This window comes from Coffea arabica, chromosome 8c (assembly GCF_036785885.1).
Source record: "Coffea arabica cultivar ET-39 chromosome 8c, Coffea Arabica ET-39 HiFi, whole genome shotgun sequence".
NCBI classification, from domain to species: domain Eukaryota; kingdom Viridiplantae; phylum Streptophyta; class Magnoliopsida; order Gentianales; family Rubiaceae; genus Coffea; species Coffea arabica.
In genome coordinates, this window is record NC_092325.1 from 39,570,088 (window position 1) to 39,586,755 (window position 16,668).

At 35.6% G+C, this 16,668-nt stretch overlaps 1 protein-coding gene and 1 non-coding gene across 3 annotated transcripts in view; both read right to left on the reverse strand.

Annotated features, from left to right (window-relative positions):
* LOC113706948 (protein NRT1/ PTR FAMILY 1.2) overlaps positions 1-1,673 on the reverse strand; it is a 4,147-nt gene extending 2,474 nt beyond the window's left edge. The window contains exons 1-3 of one of the 2 annotated variants that reach the window (XM_027229042.2): positions 1,563-1,673; positions 1,272-1,474; positions 825-1,042 (exon numbers count right to left, since the gene is read on the reverse strand). In XM_027229042.2, the coding sequence (XP_027084843.1) occupies positions 825-1,042; positions 1,272-1,464 (411 nt within the window). In that variant the 5' untranslated portion in view covers positions 1,465-1,474; positions 1,563-1,673. Of the gene's footprint in view, positions 1-824; positions 1,043-1,271 lie in introns of both variants that reach the window. The other variant, XM_027229041.2, reaches the window with a different exon arrangement.
* A 7,024-nt stretch (positions 1,674-8,697) lies between these two features.
* Positions 8,698-8,804, reverse strand: LOC113707513 (small nucleolar RNA R71). The gene has a single exon (XR_003452241.1). It is a non-coding gene; the product is annotated as a small nucleolar RNA R71 (small nucleolar RNA).
* Positions 8,805-16,668: the final 7,864 nt, after the last annotated feature.

The following is a 16,668-nucleotide window of genomic DNA, read 5'->3' on the forward strand; positions in this document are numbered from 1 at the left end:
GGTTCTTAATTGAAATGATCATGATTCTAACCACGGGGTCGGAACAGATAAAATTTTGTCACTGCATGAAGATACAAAGTCAGAAATGATGTATTTTTCTGACCAAAAAAAAAAGCATCTGAGACCGGCAGGAAAATGATTTACACCACTCTTAAGCAACAATGATGAAATTTTAAAGTACACCCCAACTCCCCCTTCTCACAAGATCATTTGAATATTCTGGTACTTTTTTTTTTGGTGGCAAGTGTATTATAAAAAAGCTAAAGTATCCGTTGGACTTGCCAGTAATTGATATCGAATTTCTCGCAAGAGTATTTGAAATAAATGCCATGGAAGAGAGACTGATGTTTCTCACTCTTAACCACAATTTTCTCTAGAAATTTAGCCATTTTCTGGGAGAAACCTGATAGATTCAAAAATGATATGAGAAAGCCTTTCCTCCTTCTTTAACTATGTGATCCTGTACAGAATTGAAATTTCGTGACACATGCCTAATTACACCTCCATTGCAGCCATCTGCAGAATAGTTGCTTAGCTTCTAGATTATAGTCTGGATGCCAAAACTAAAATGCTCACAACTAAACAAGGCATTTTTAATTGTTCTTTGATCCATCCTGGCCGCCAGATTGTAAATCAAAGAAAAAAGCCAGGGATACTCTATAAAATTCGTCCATTTTCACAGTACAATCTGAAGTTGAAAATGACATGATGGATGAAAATGCAAGAAATCGGAACAAACAGCTTCTTGTGCTATGAAAAATTAAACATAATCAAAATAAATATTAACTACTGAAAACACTGAAGTGTGTAAATGGGGTATTTACCAGAAGACTAATAGCACAACCAAATAAGATCATCCGAAATCGACCCAGAAATGAATCTGCAACTATAGCACCAAGAAGGGGCATCAAATTTGTTGCTGCTGACCAAAGAAAGATTATGTTGGACCCAGTAGCCATGTTCAAATGATACTCTCTTGTCAAGTACAGAATCATGTTAGGCTGTAGCCCATAGCTTGCCACCTGCGCAAAAGCCTCATTTGCTGCCCCCGGAAAAAAACCATTAAAACACAGAACGGTTAATTCTTAATAGAAAATTTCACTAAAACATTCCTCAATAAACTTCAATTAAACAAAGACACGTAGAATGAGAATCAGATATAGCCAGTTTAATAAGTGTCGTTTGTTTCTTGTTTTCAAGGTGAGGTTTCAGTCCTCACCGTCCCCCTTTCCACCCCTCCCCTTCTACAAATTCAAAGGAAAAGGAGTTACCTAAAATGAATGGCATGGTTCTGAAGCCACCCTTTGCTGAAAAACAGTCATGATCATCGTTAAGTAAAGGCTTTGTAATCATACTTTCTTGTTCATCATCAGCAGAATTCTCCGTCATGCATGTAGGGACTTCTTCTTCTACTGCAATAATATGTGTCGAGTATTTTGATCTTGATTCTCGTCCAACAACCATACTGAGCACACTGGAAAACAATTACTAATATTTTATATGAATAATTTCATACTAAGCATACGACCTAAGCCACAGATGCAAACTACAAGATAATCCACCTTCTTCCGCTAGATTTTGCAGCTCCATAGCATTAGACAGAGGAGTGGACTTGCATTAAAATCTCAAGTACTGATTATGTTTGGATCTTATTTTTTTGGATATTTTTTATAAAAAAATTATTGTAATAATTTAATATAAAATAAAAAATTAATAAAAAAATATGTTGACGAAAAAAAATAATAAGTTTTGACAAAAAATGATTGTTCAAAACACAGCCAAACTCCAATGGGCTGGGGGACTAATGATGTGACGTGACCTAGCTAGTGGTTACTACCGCCAACTTACCTTTTGTGGTCCGTCAATTTGATGCCAATTTATGATCCAACCATCCAGATTGAATTGCTGAATCCCACATACCCCTCTTTAAAGTACGGTGTAGTTTTTTTGTTGTAGATGACGGATTAGGTGGAGATGGATTTGGCTTGCAATTGAATGGATGAAATTGATGGTCGGACACAATTTCTAGGGATTGCAAATTTATTGTCTTTTTGCTTGTTATTGCGTTGGTGTTCTTCTGTGTTGTGTTAATTTACATTGTACTCTACAATTATAATTATTGTGCGAGTATTTATATATATTGTACATATAATGAGAATTAGTGATCAAAGAAGCCCCTAATACTTAGCCATAAACAAATTTTTTTTTTTTGTCAACACAGAGAGTGTTCTAATTTTTTGTTGGACTAATCTCTCCGTACTTGTGCACCCAACCCTCCAAAGATACATAAATGATAGAGAGGTGATTCGAACACGCGACCTCGAAACCTAATTAGACTATTTCGAAATCATCCGAGCCAACCCAAGAGCAGCTATAAACAAATTACCTTGTAGTGTTTTTCGATGGAGGATGCATTTGGATTTGAAATTCAAATCTCTTATCCAAGCAAGTGAAGAAATTTGTATATCTAATAATTAGTTTTGACCAATGATAGTGAATTAATCTAAAATAATATTTTGCTTGTATCATAAACACAATTCTCAACTCATTTTTTTATATTTCCAACTACCTTTTTATCTCACATACATTATATCACAAAAAGTGCTACAGTAATTACTCCAAATAGTATTTCAAATAATACTCTATCTAAACAAACCCTAGTATTTCAAATAAGACTTTAGATCTCATTAATTATATGTTTAATACAATTCAAATAAGCACGTAGAGTTTTTGTTTGTCAAGATTCAAATTGGTCAAGGACGCAGTTGCTCCTGATGATAACAAATAGTTTGTTTGGATAGTGAATTAATCCTAAATAATATTTTGCTTGCATCATAAACATAATTTTTAACTCACCTTTTTATACTTCCAATCACTTTTTTATCTCACGTACATCACATCACAAAAAGTACTACAGTAATTATTTCAAGGGTTAATTTCACATACCTCCCCTGAGATTTTTGACAATTGCAGAAAGCTCCCCTCAAGTTATAAAAATTACACCCACCTCCCATATTTTCACTATTTAAGTAACATTCTAGGCCCCAAAGGCTATATTTTTCTCAAATTTTCTATAATACCCTTGAGTTATAATTCACAACAAAATGTAAAAAAAACAAATGGTTTATAGTCTCTATTTCATTTATTTTTACCTGCTATTACTATTACTGACTCATCAACATCCAAATCACTATTTAATAAACACTTATCTCTACTATAAAGTTCCTCTTTTACCTAAAAATTTTTTATGTAGACCATTGTATCAATTATAAAACTACATCAGATGCCTAAAAGCTTACCTACAATCTCATATTAATATTAGATTTTACTTAATGCATAGCAATATTCATCAATATCCCTAAATTTCAATTCTATGGCTACCACCTTTTTAATACAAAATAATTTAAACCATCACTACTAATATCAATATCTAACATACTCCATTGGCACAGAATTCAAAATCAATCAAATTCTCTGTATAGGAATAACATCAGTAATTGTAAATAAAAAATAGAAACATGATGCATTTATAAATATATACCAAAAACATTTTTTTCATGGTAACCATAACAATATAACCTATATTTAAATCCTATTCCACTTCCTATCCTTAATTTTTATTTTTTATCACTATCACTATCTTTATCTCCATCTAGTTTGATAATGAAATTAGCACTCAATTTGTGATTTGACAATTGCAATTTGCTAATGCCTATCAAAAATTGGAAACAAAAATGGGCGCAAGGAAACTATTTAATAATAATGGAAAATTGAGAATTGGGAATAGATACCAAGATATGTAAGTATTGATGGTTTGGTGTACATGGTAATTTTATTACAGGCGACAATACACATTCGGTTGATAATAATAAATAAATGAGTTTGAAAGAAAAATAAATGTAAAAGGAAGATGATAGACAGTTAAATGGGAATGACCGTAATTTGAATTATTGGTTGATAATAGATGAGAGGGGTTTAATATTTGATAGAGTTTTTAAATGAGTTGAAAATTAATGAAGGGCATTGTTATCTTTTTATCACATCAAGGGAGGTCTCTGTAATTATGTAAACCTTAAGGGCACCAAGTGAAATTGTCAAAAACCTCAAGAGAAGTTTCTGAAATTATTCCTTATTTCAAATAATACTCTATCCAAACAAACAAAATTTCCCTTCATATCTCTTCATGTCTCCAATAATTTACATCTTTTCTTACTACAGTGAGTAGTGTACAGCTACACCGCCGCCCCCTGCTGCCGGTACCAGCGTCTCCTGTGGCTTGAACCGATGCCACCATTTAGCGTTGCCGGCAAGATTGGCTCTAGAAAGAGAAAATGATTCGTTCATTTTATCGTGTCATTTGAGCACTCCGAACTTGTTTAGAAGTTTGTGTAATGCCTTGATTGAGAGGAGTGATTGAAGGAAACTGGCTGTGGTGGAAGGCAGCAGATAAGGTTGGGAAAGAAGACTCCTGACATGAGTGTTGGTGACTTTTTTTTTGTTTGGATATAAAATTATTTGAAATAATTATTATAACATTTTTATAATATGATATATACGAGATAGAGAGATGATTGGAAAGATAAAAAATATATATATTAAAATTTGCATTTGAAAAGTAACCAAATTATTATTTTTTTTCAAATCACTCTTATCCAAACAAACTTTTCAAATCACTATTTGTATGTATAGGCAAAAGTTTTTGGAATTTATATTATTTAGAATTTTATCGGTTGTTGTTCTTTATCTTTACAGATTTGAGTTTTTGGACTTTTGTATTAATTTTCCTTTTTAATCATTATCTGAATTGTGGTTTTTGTATAATTTTTGTGGACATTTATTGTAGAAGGAATGAAAAGGAAAATGAGAGAAAAAACTATTAACTTTTATTAAGAGGAGGAACATGGCTGCATAGAAACCATAAGGTCTATATGTTGGCTCATGAACCGATTCATCCAAGTATTTGTACTTTACATTTGGGTCAACGCAATAAGTAACTTGCCAAATTTATCTTTAGACGTGGAACATATAACGGGTTCATAATTCATTCCGGCCAAAATTGGCTTGAAAAAGTGTCGAAGGACTCAAATCGAGCACATTTTATATGCTAGGGATTAAAATTGCCGATTTTTATTTTGAGGGACTAAATTTTTACAACAGTGGTGTGTGAAGGACGATTAATTTAATTTTCCCTTCTTTTGAATTCAAATTCACTGGCATGCATAACCTTAGCATAAACTTAATATATGTTACCTTGAAATTTGCAGAAATCAATGGCAAATTATTGTTTAAGAATGGAAATTGTGGGTTAATTTTCTTATCTCAAGCAATCTGGACAAATCTTTGTGATAGTTCAAGAAATAAAGTGGGATTAAGTTAAACTGGGGTTTAATTGGAAATTCAAACTGTGTTAATTGAAATTTGAGGAAAATAATAGCAAATTCTTGTGGCCAAGTGAAAATATTGTTTAAGATTGCAAAAATTCTTACAGCTTAGTTTTTTGACGTCAAGAAGTTGGACAAATTTTTGTTATGGATCAAAAAATAAAGTAGGGTTAAGTATTTAATTGTAAATGAGTTAATAACTAGGGTTAATAGCACTTTATCCCCTTTACGTATGAGCCATTTCTCAATTTACCCCCTAACGTTTATTTTTCTACAGTTTACCCCAAAGACTAACGGTCAACTCTAATGGAAATCAACAAAATAATGAAAAGACAGTAATACCCTTAAGAAAATAATGAACAACCCAAAATATCCATATCTCTAGATTTATGAAAGGGATAAAGAAAAGTTTCCAAAATTACCTTGGAATAATGGGGGAGGGAAATTTCCCTCCATCTAGCACATGGGACAAAAAAAAGAAATTTGGAAGATAAAAGGTACAGAACCTTTTTTAATTGCGGGTCATCTTTTCTCGCTCCTCTATCAGCCACTTTTCTCTCCATCTTTTCTCTCTCATCTATCTACCCATGAAAAGGGCCCACATGCATGTCGATTATGAATAAAAAGAAAATATAACTGTCCAAAACTTTTTTTGACTTATTCATGTATAGAGCAAAATTAAAGACAATAATAACAGATTATTAATGAAAATTTCTTATATTGTAATTTGAGCTGCAGTAAAATCTTCTTCCCGGATTTTCAAGTGTCTAAAAGATTCACAATGGTACCTCTTTACCACATCCACATATTTTTTGGGGCGATCTTTCAATGTTATTTGAAGCACCATGTGACATTTTTATGATACTTTTGGTTGATAAACAAAAATTTTAGGAGCTGTTTGATCTGTTGAAATGAAAGAGAAAAAATATGCTACAACTAGATGGAAACATGAAAGAGAAAAAATAGGCTAAAAAGCATCAGAGATCCCTTTTTATAACTCATTGAGGGACATTTTAGTCAGCCAAAACAAACAGCTCTCTTCTGATAGAGTAGTTATTTGGCACATTTTGCACTGTTATTTTGTCCCAATTTTGGGCATTCACGGTGCTAAGAATTGGAATTTCACTCATATTTGATATTTGTGTGAATTGTAGGTGGTCGGCATTAAAAATGATCTCTTGAGGCAAATTTCCAGAAGATCCTTCATCTCAGGGCGTGTCCACGGCAGAAAAGGTAACTGTTACCGAAAGTCGGAAGGGCTAACTAGTGAATTGGGTCCACGTGAGCCCGGAGCATAGGATTAAGCCCCAAAAGAGGAAGCTTTGCTCCAGACGTCTCTTTCTTTTTCACCTGACGGCGCATTACAAAAAGAAGATTTGCACGCGGATTGAGAGTCCTTTTTTTTCTTTTGGAGTTCCTTTCCTGCTCAAAAGACCTTAGCTTTAGTTTTTCTTGTTCTACTTTTTGTCAGACGCCTTTCTTTGCTTTTGTTTCCTTCGGCAGCAAATTAGATAGCCCGATTTATGTCGAATCAAAACAGTAACTTTAGTTTTTCTTTTCCCAGGCGCTAGACGTCTCTTTCTCTTTTGACTTTCAACTTTTCCGCTAGACAGTTCCTTGGTAGCCTTTTGTTTTGTAATTGCGGCTCCAAAACGAAGGGGAAGTCAGGACCTTCTCGGTTGTCCCTTCAATTAGTTCATCTTCCCCAATTCTTCGGAAATTAATTGAATGGTTTCAATTAAATCACGTGGAATGGATATGATGAGGAGCGGCTAATTTTCTCCTCTACCCAAAGGTTGATGCGAGGGCGCGGTCCATAATATCTGTGAGATCTAATCGAATCTTCATTATTTCTTCCAATTTATTGCTATTCATGTGTTTCATGAATTAATTGTTTATGGATATTTTATTAATTGAATATCAACGGTCGGGTATTTGATTTAATTTAATAGCTTACTGTCATATTAACTAAATTGAATCCGTAATTGTTCATTTAGTTGATACCTAGTGGCGACCATCATAATTGGCTTTATATTGGGGAAACGTAAGATCTAGCTTAAATAAACCCTCTTAGCGTGTTTATTGGTTAGGGTTGGGTTCTTCTAACTTTAATGCAATTGGGTAATTAAATTCCTACGATCGTACCTAGGGTTGTTATCTGGTTAGGGAAGCAGTCAATGATCATACCTTGGCTGTCGAAAAAGTAAGGAAGAACTGGTTGTCAGAGTTTATTGATAACTATAACCAATCTAGTGACGAATGGATGAAATATCTTTGCATCGATGATCATTTAATTGGACCGTGCCTGAGCAGTTGATCTTTTGGATAGAACTTTTATTAATTGTTATTTTTAGTGAATTGTGTTTTGTGAGTTAGTTTTGAATTTTATTTGTTTTATTTCATTTTTATTTGCCTCCCATTGAAAATCCCCCAATTTCGTTCTACTAATTTGGAAAGAAATAATTTCCTACCCGCTCCCTATGGAATTGACCCTACTTGCCATTGTATGCAAATTTAATATTTTTATAGACAAATCTGGTATATCGGATCAAGCAAACTCTTCGGGAATAGGGTGAATCAAGTAACCCATTGCACACCTAGGGTCCCTGCTCCAGTATTTGGATTTGTTTTATAATTAATTGTGGTGGTAATTAGGACTTTTTAGTAATTATTATTGTACAGGTTCAGCACCTGTCAATTTTTGGCGTCGTTGCCGGGGAGCTGCCGTGTGGATTATTTGTTTCTTTTCAAATTCAGCTTTTATTTTATTTTATTCTATTTTTCTTGATATTTTTACTAATTTATGCCCCGTTCTTTTCGCACAGGTGAATTGGCATACGATCCTGAGGTTGAGAAGGCAGCGCGTAGGTGGAGACAAGAGATCAGGAGACGAAAAGAATGACACGTATTTATTGCAAACGAGTAAGTGGAAGACGAAATAAGCATGACCAACACCCAAACATTAAGGGAGTTGGCTGCTCCGGAGCTGACTCACCAGCCCTTATGCATCACATTCCCCACTTTGGTTGAGAATACTGCTTTCGAACTGAAGTCGGGGTTGATTCACCTCTTACCTTCTTTCCATGGTCTATCTGGCGAAGAACCTCGCAAGCACGTTAAGGAGTTCGAGGTGGTTTGCTCTAGTATGAAACCTCCTGTGATTACTGAAGAGCAAATTAGACTGAGAGTCTTTCAATTCTCTCTCAAGGATGCAGCTAAAGATTGGCTGTACTACCTACCAACAGGTAGTATTACCACATGGGCACAGTTAAAAAAGAAGTTTTTGGAAAAATTCTTCCCTGCATCCCAGGCTGCGAGTTTGAGGAAGGAGATCTGCAACATTAAACAGTATCCCGAAGAGTCCTTGTATGAATATTGGGAAAGGTTTAACAAGTTGTGCACTAGATGCCCGCAGCATCAAATTAGTGAACAACTGTTAATCCAATACTTCTATGAAGGACTCCAATCAACTGATAGGAATATCATTGACGCTGCGAGTGGGGAAGCACTGGCAAACAAGACACCGAAGGAAGCGTGGAAGCTTATCGAAGCCATGGCAGAGAACTCCCAACAATTTGGCTTCCCTGAAAGTAACCCTGCCCGTAAAGTCAACGAGGTAGAGACCTCATCCATACAGCAACAACTGTCAAAGTTGACATCTGTTGTTAGGCAATTAGCCATGAGAGACATGCCGCGAGCGAAAGTATGTGGAATTTGCACGAGTATGGATCATTACACGGACACGTGCCCCATTTTGCAAGAAGATGGAGCGGAACAGGGTGAATCAAGTAACTCATTGCACACCTAGGGTTCCTGCTCCAGTACTTGGATTTGTTCTATAATTAATTGTGGTGGTAATTAGGACTTTTTAGTAATTATTATTGCACAGGTTCGGCACCTGTCAATTTTTCGGAGCCCCCCATAAGCACATTATTCTTGTTTGCTCTATTTTTGTTTGATTGAGTGGGTATCACACATGGTATCGGCATTCTAGAATTTGCTATTTTGTACATGTCGAGACTACATTTTGTTAAACTGGATGCATTTGGAATGATAAGGGCATTTAGAATTTAACCTTCTTTAGCTTTCTACAAACGATGCCGTCATCTCGTTTCCCAATAATGAACCAACTTGAACTTTTATCCTTTACTTTTGCTTGTTAGCCGTGTTTGATAACTCATGACCTTTTTAGACTTTCTTGTTCAACCTTGTGTCATTAAGAGATGTCTGAAATTCATTACTTGTGCAAGGCAAATAAATCTATGGGTGCAAGTGTTGTCAAAAAGATGCTGTATGGTGCTGTTTCTGTACATCTGAGATAGAAAGAAAAGTCAAGAAAAAAAAAAGAAAGAAAAGAAGGAAAAAACAAGGGGGAGAAATCGGTAAAAAGGTGGTGAGCAGAAGACTCTGTCTTTCAGGGCGTGCCCACGCCTTGCTAGACGTCCTCTCCAAAAAAAAAAAAAAAAAAGAGGAACGAGTTTCGATACTTGCACAATGAAAACAGCAAATGGAAACGCCCTACTTGAGAACTTGCTCCGATAAAGCATTATGGTTATGTAGTGGATATTGGACATTCTCTTGACACATTACACCCTATTTTTACCTTCTTATCCCGCCTTTCACCTGAACCCCATTACAACCCTATCGAAATCCCTTTGATTTATATATTTAGTTCACTTTTGAGTGGTGGAATTGTGATAAACGTGCAAGCCTATGGTAATGGCATTTCGTGATGTTGATTTGAGCGTTCCTAATATTCATATATTTTCTTTGAATTACAACCTGTCCGGTGTGTTCTAATTTTGACGATATTGTCAGGGACCTGAGATGCTTATGTTAGTACAGACTATTCCACAACCTATACTCTAATAATTATTAAAAAGTTTTAATTACCACCACAATTAATTATAAAACAAATCCAAGTACTGGAGTAGGGACCCTAAATGTGCAATGGGTTACTTGATTCACCCTGTTCCCGAAGAGTTTGCTTGATCCGATATACCAGATTTGTCTATAAAAATATTGAATTTGCGTACAATGGCAAGTAGGGTCGACTCCACAGGGAGCGGGTAGGAAATTATTTTTTTCCAAATTAGTAGAACGAAATTGGGGGATTTTCAATGGGAGGCAAATAAAAATGAAATAAAGCAAACAAAATTCAAACTAACTCACAAAGCATAATTCACTAAAAATAACAATTAATAAAAGTTCTACCCAAAAGATCAACTGCTCAGGTACGGTCCAATTAAATGATCATCTATGCAAAGATGTTTCATCCATTCGTCACTAGATTGGTTATAGTTATCAATAAGCTCTAACAACCAGTTCTTCCTTACTTTTTCGACAGTCAAGGTACGACCATTGACTGCTTCCCTAACCAGATAATGACCCTAGGTACAACCGTAGGAATTTAATTACCCAATTGCATTAAAATTAGAAGAACCCAACTCTAACCAATAAACACGCTAAGATGATTTATTTAAACTAGATCTTACGTTTCCCCAACATAAAGCCAATTATGATGGTTGCCACTAGGTATCAACTAAACGAACAATTACGGATTCAATTTAGTTAATATGACAGTAGGTTATTAAATTAAATCAAATACCCGACCGTTGATATTCAATTAATAAAATACCCATGAATAATTAATTCAGGAAACGCACGAATAGCAATAAATTGAAAGAAATAATGAAGATTCGATTAGATTTCACAGATATTATGGATCGTGCCCTCGCGTCAACCTTTGGGTAGAGAAGAAAATTAGCCGCTCCTCATCGTATCTATCCCACGTGATTTAATTGAAACCATTCAATTAATTTCCGAAGAATTGGGGAAGATGAACTAATTGAAGGGACAACCGAGAAGATCCTGACTTCCCCTTCGTTTTGGAGCCGCAATTACAAAGCAAAAGGCTATCAAGGAACTGTCCAGCGGAAAAGTTGAAAGTCAAAAGAGAAAGAGACGTCTAGCACCTGGGAAAAGAAAAACTAAAGCTACTGTTTTGATTCGACGTAAATCGGGCTATCTAATTTGCTGCCTAAGAAGAAACAAAAGCAAAGAAAGGCGTCTGACAAAAAGTAGAACAAGAAAAACTAAAGCTAAGGTCTTTTGAGCAGGAAAGGAACTCCAAAAGAAAAAAAAAAGACTCTCAATCCGCGTGCAAATCTTCTTTTTGTAATGCGCCGTCAGGTGAAAAAGAAAGAGACGTCTGGAGCAAAGCTTCCTCTTTTGGGGCTTAATCCTATGCTCCGGGCTCACGTGGACCCAATTCACTAGTTAGCCCTTCCGACTTTCGGTAACAGTTACCTTTTCTGCCGTGGACACGCCCTGAGATGAAGGATCTTCTGGAAATTTGCCTCAAGAGATCATTTTTAATGCCGACCACCTACAATTCATACAAATATCGAATATGAGTGAAATTTCAATTCTTAGCACCGTGAATGGCCAAAATTGGGACAAAATAACAGTGCAAAATGTGCCAAATAACTGCTCCATCATCTTCCAATGGAAATTTCGGCATCTTGAAGTCTTTAACGGTGCAATTGCTTAGTTGGATTGACGGAGTGGGGTAAACTGTGAAAAAACAAACGTTGGACGGTAAATTGAGTAATAGCCCATACATAAAGGGGATAAAGTGCGATTAACCCTAATAAATATGACAATGTGTTTTAAAGTGTTTAGATATAGAGGGGCACCCCATACCCTTAAATCGGACAACTTCTTAGATTATGGCAATAGCTTTATTCAATTTTTTAGCCTAAGAGTTTTAGCTTGAATGACCTAATAGTCAAGCAGAAGCCAAATTGATTTAAGTTGATATTTCCTTGTATATTCAACTTAAATTTAAACACTCACATGAATAATCCCTTGCATATACACCCTCACATAGTACATTTTCACATTTTTAAAAATTTAACACCTAAGTCCTCTTTAATTAGAATTAATTAACACAATATAAAAGAGAAAAAGATGAAAGATCTTCCAAAACATATGAAATGAATAAATAAAAGCAGAATTATATCTATGTGTGTATATATTTATCATCAATTGCATCATATATTTTCACATTTTTAAAAGTTCAACACCTAAGTTCTCTTTTAGGGAAAAATCCACTTTTCGTCCCCAAACTTTAAGTCAGAGACACATTTCGTCCCTCAACTTTCAGGTGGTACACATTTGGTCTCTGAATTAATTTTTTTTGGACACATTTGGTTAGAAAACGTTAATTTGTCGAAATTGGACAAAGAGGGTCACGTGCGTTGCGCGTGGCCGTTAAGTGATACACAATACTCAGTCAAACAGTCAAAATCAAACAAAATTTATAGGCTCTCCCCAATTTCATCTTCCCGTTCCTCGCTCCTCCATTCTACCCCATTTCAACTACACATTCGAATCCAGAAATCAGTACATTGGAGGTTAACGAATCGCGATTAAAGCCAGCATAGGAGGAGTGATGTCGATTCGGAAGAAAGAATTGAACGATCAGCCGCCGCCAACCTACGGTTAATTTATAGGGTTTTCACATTAATTGGTCACCAGAATAAATTATGTAAATTTAGCAACTTTTGTGGCTATAATATGTCAATGTGGTCCCTGATGTTTGTGTTGTAGGTGTATGAGTGAGAATACGAGTTTTTTTGTGAAAAGATTAAATATTTTTATTTGGCTTTGTCGGAGCATATATGGTAGAATAATCTGCATGTGGTCCCTATTTTCGATTATGATATTTAAGATGGGTCCAAACTGTTCGCATTGTTGGTTACATTTTTGCTGCTAAGAGTTGCTTTGCCTGATTCATTGATTTGTATGTGAATTTTTTTTTATCAGAACAAGGTTCTACACTTATAACTCTAAAGGGTCACCACGGCGGGCTGATCTCGTACACCCCTCATCCACATTATGAGGGTGGAGATGTTTGTGTCATTGACTATTTAGAAAGCATAGGTTTAAGTATTTTTGAAATAGATAGACTCACTAAAGCTGGTGAAGTGTACGGACATAAAGTGTAGTATGTTTGGGATTGGAAAATCAGCAACTTTATAAGGATAGACAGTAGTAGACAATTAAATGGATATATTAAGACGAATGCTGGTTTAATTAGGAAAATTATCCTATATCTTGAGGTCTCATTCCATGAAATCTTAGTTCAACAACTAGACTATGATCCATATAAAATTAGTGATGATGAAAGAACTAATGGCTGTGGAGTGAATAATATAGCTAATGATGACCATAGAGGGGAAGAAAATAGCAATGGAGCTGATGGGGAAAAAAACAATGAATGTGATTCAGGGAGTGAATCTTTCTTCTCTGCAGTGAATTCAGATTATAGTGTGACTGATATGACTGATGATGATGATAATAAGTTCCATGAAAATATAGATGACACTACAGAATGGTTAGGTGTAGATCATCATAAGACTGATGTGCAAAATAAGACAACCGAAATTGAAAAAGATGACAGTTTGGTGATGCCTGAAGATATAGATGTTGCCCTTGATTCTGAATTTGATTTTGAGACTGTCCATGAATCAGATGAAGAAATTAATAGGAATGAAAATGTTGTGTTTAACCCAAAAGACATGGATAATCCACAGTTGAAATTACAAATGTTATTCAATAGTATAAAAGAATGCAAGTTGGCTGTGACTAATTATAGTATTAGATAAGGTAGGCCATGTAAATTTGTAAAGTAGGATAGATTAAGAGTGAGGGCTAAGTGTAGAAGTGAAGGCTACCATTGGGAGATTTATCCAAGAAAATTGGCAAATGAGGGTAGTGTGCAAATCAAGACAATTGAGGACACTTATACATGTGGTTTTACCTATGACAATCCACTAGTAAATTCTGAATGGGTTGGTAGAAAATATGCTGAGGAGTTTAAGATTAATCCAAAGGTGAATATGGAGCACTTTAGGAAGACAGTAATAAGGGAAAATAAGTGCTCTTTCTCCCTAAAACAAACATATAGAGCTAGAAATAGGGCTTTCAAGATTATTCATGGCAGTGAAAGTGATCAATATGGCAAGTTGGGAGCATACATGAATGAAATTCAAAAATCCAACCCTGGTAGCTCCATTATTTTGAAGACTGTGGATGAATCTACAAGCACAACAACACAACAACAGAGGTTCCAAAGGTTGTATGTTCAATGGAGTGAAACAAGGATTTTTAGATGGTTGTAGGCCTTTGATTGGAGTTGATGGTACATTTTTGAAAGGGTCAGTTGGGGGAGTTCTATTGATAGTTGTTGGATTTGATGCTAACAACAGCATCTATCCAGTTCCATATGCCATAGCAGAGGGAGAAAACAAAGAATCTTGGGCATAGTTCTTTAAACTACTGAAGGAAGATTTAAAGATAGAGAGGGATTATGAGCTGACAATCATGAGTGACAAGCAAAAAGGCCTAATTCAGGCCTGTGACCTTGTTTTCCCAAATGCAGCTCACAGGTTTTATGTGAAACACATGCATGCAAACTTTTCAAGTGCTGGATTCAAAGGAGAAGCTCTCAGAAAAGCGTTATGGACTGTTGCAAAGGCAACTACACTAGCTGAATTTTCCAGCAAAATGGAGGAAATGGCAGCAATTGACATTGATGCAGCTAGGTGGTTTGATGATAAACCCCCAGCTCAATGGAGTAGAGCCTTTTTTAGCACTTATCCAAAATGTGATATTTTATTGAATAATCTTTGTGAGTGCTTTAACAGCAAAAAAGTCGATGCTAGGGAGAAACCAATCATTGAAATGATGGAATTGTTGAGCCTATATCTAATGCAAAGGATGCAGCAAAATAGAGACTTGGCTAGCTCAAGATGGAAAGACAATGCGTACTGTCCTAGGATCGTTGATAGAATACAAAAAAGAATGGAGAAGGCCACCCAATGCTTTCCTTTCAAGTCAAGTGATGATCTGTATGAGGTTTCCTGCCTATATGGTGATGATTATGCTGTCAACATCAAGAAGCAATCTTGTTCATGCAGGAGATGGGAACTGACAGGAATTCCCTGTCCCCATGCTATATCTGCACTTTGGAGTGCAAAAAAAGATCCAATGCAGTTTGTTTCCAGCTGGTACACAGTAGAGAAATACTTGAAGTGTTATGATGGCTGTGTGTCTCCAATGAATGGAGAAAGAAATTGGGAGAACATTGGTGTAAGTGGTCTAAAACCCCTCCCCTGTACAAGAAACCAGTTGGAAGGCCAAAGAAACAAAGAAAAAGAAATGTAGATGAAGAGGAGCAAGCAAAGGAAAAGCATTATACCAAGAAGAAAATGAGTAGAGTTTGGCAAATCATCAAGTGCAGATATTGCATGCAAAAAGGCCACAATATTAGGTCTTGCTAGCTTAGGAAGGATGAGCAGAATGCTACTTCTACTGAAGCAGGTCTAGCTGCCTCCCAAATTCCAGAGAATACTTCTGCAAATGTTGAAGATGACTCCGGAGAATGTAATGAAGCTGAAGTACCACTCACATGTACTCTCCAAATTTGTGAGAACAACTTAGTTAACACGGTAGCTAAGGTAGATATTAGTTTTGCATTTTTTTGATATTGCTGTTACTACAATCATTCTTCAACTTATTACTAGTTTGTTTCATTGATTTTGTAGAAAAGAAAGAAGAAAAGAAAGGAGGCTGCAACAGGAAAAAAAAAAAGCAAACGATTTTGCTATTTTGATTATTTCCGCATTTGGTCACCTTCCCACATAATGTTTTTGTTGCTTTTGCAGAAAATGAAGGATCAGGGGAAGGAGGATGCAACTACACCAAATGAGGTTGTTGATGGTATTGGCACAGCAGCTGCTCCATCTTCACCAAATTTGTATGAGGTTTTTGGCCTAAGAAGGTCTCAAATGAAGTATAGCCAGCCTTTACACCTAAGAAAAAAAAAGAATGATGTCCCTCTCAAGATAAAGTATGGACATTTGGATATTGCAGCTGGCAGTGTTACTGGTTATTCTGGACTGAAGGGGAAAAAAATGAAATAGTCATACATTGCATTGGCAGATGCCTTAGATTAGTCTTTTGTTGGTGATAGACAATGACATGTTAGTCTTTTGTTGCCTTAGATCAGCTTTTGGTTTATGTTTATGGTCCACAAACAAGTGGCAAACTTGATGTTAATTTTAGTTGTTGAAATGGAAATGATGATAATTTGCCCACATTGAATGGTTTACAACTGGATCTCTCATTCATTATTGCTGACTTGGTATTCTTCTGGAAACGCAACACAAGTAAATTGCCAAAGTCAAAAGTAAGACATTTTCATTCATTACCAAATTCT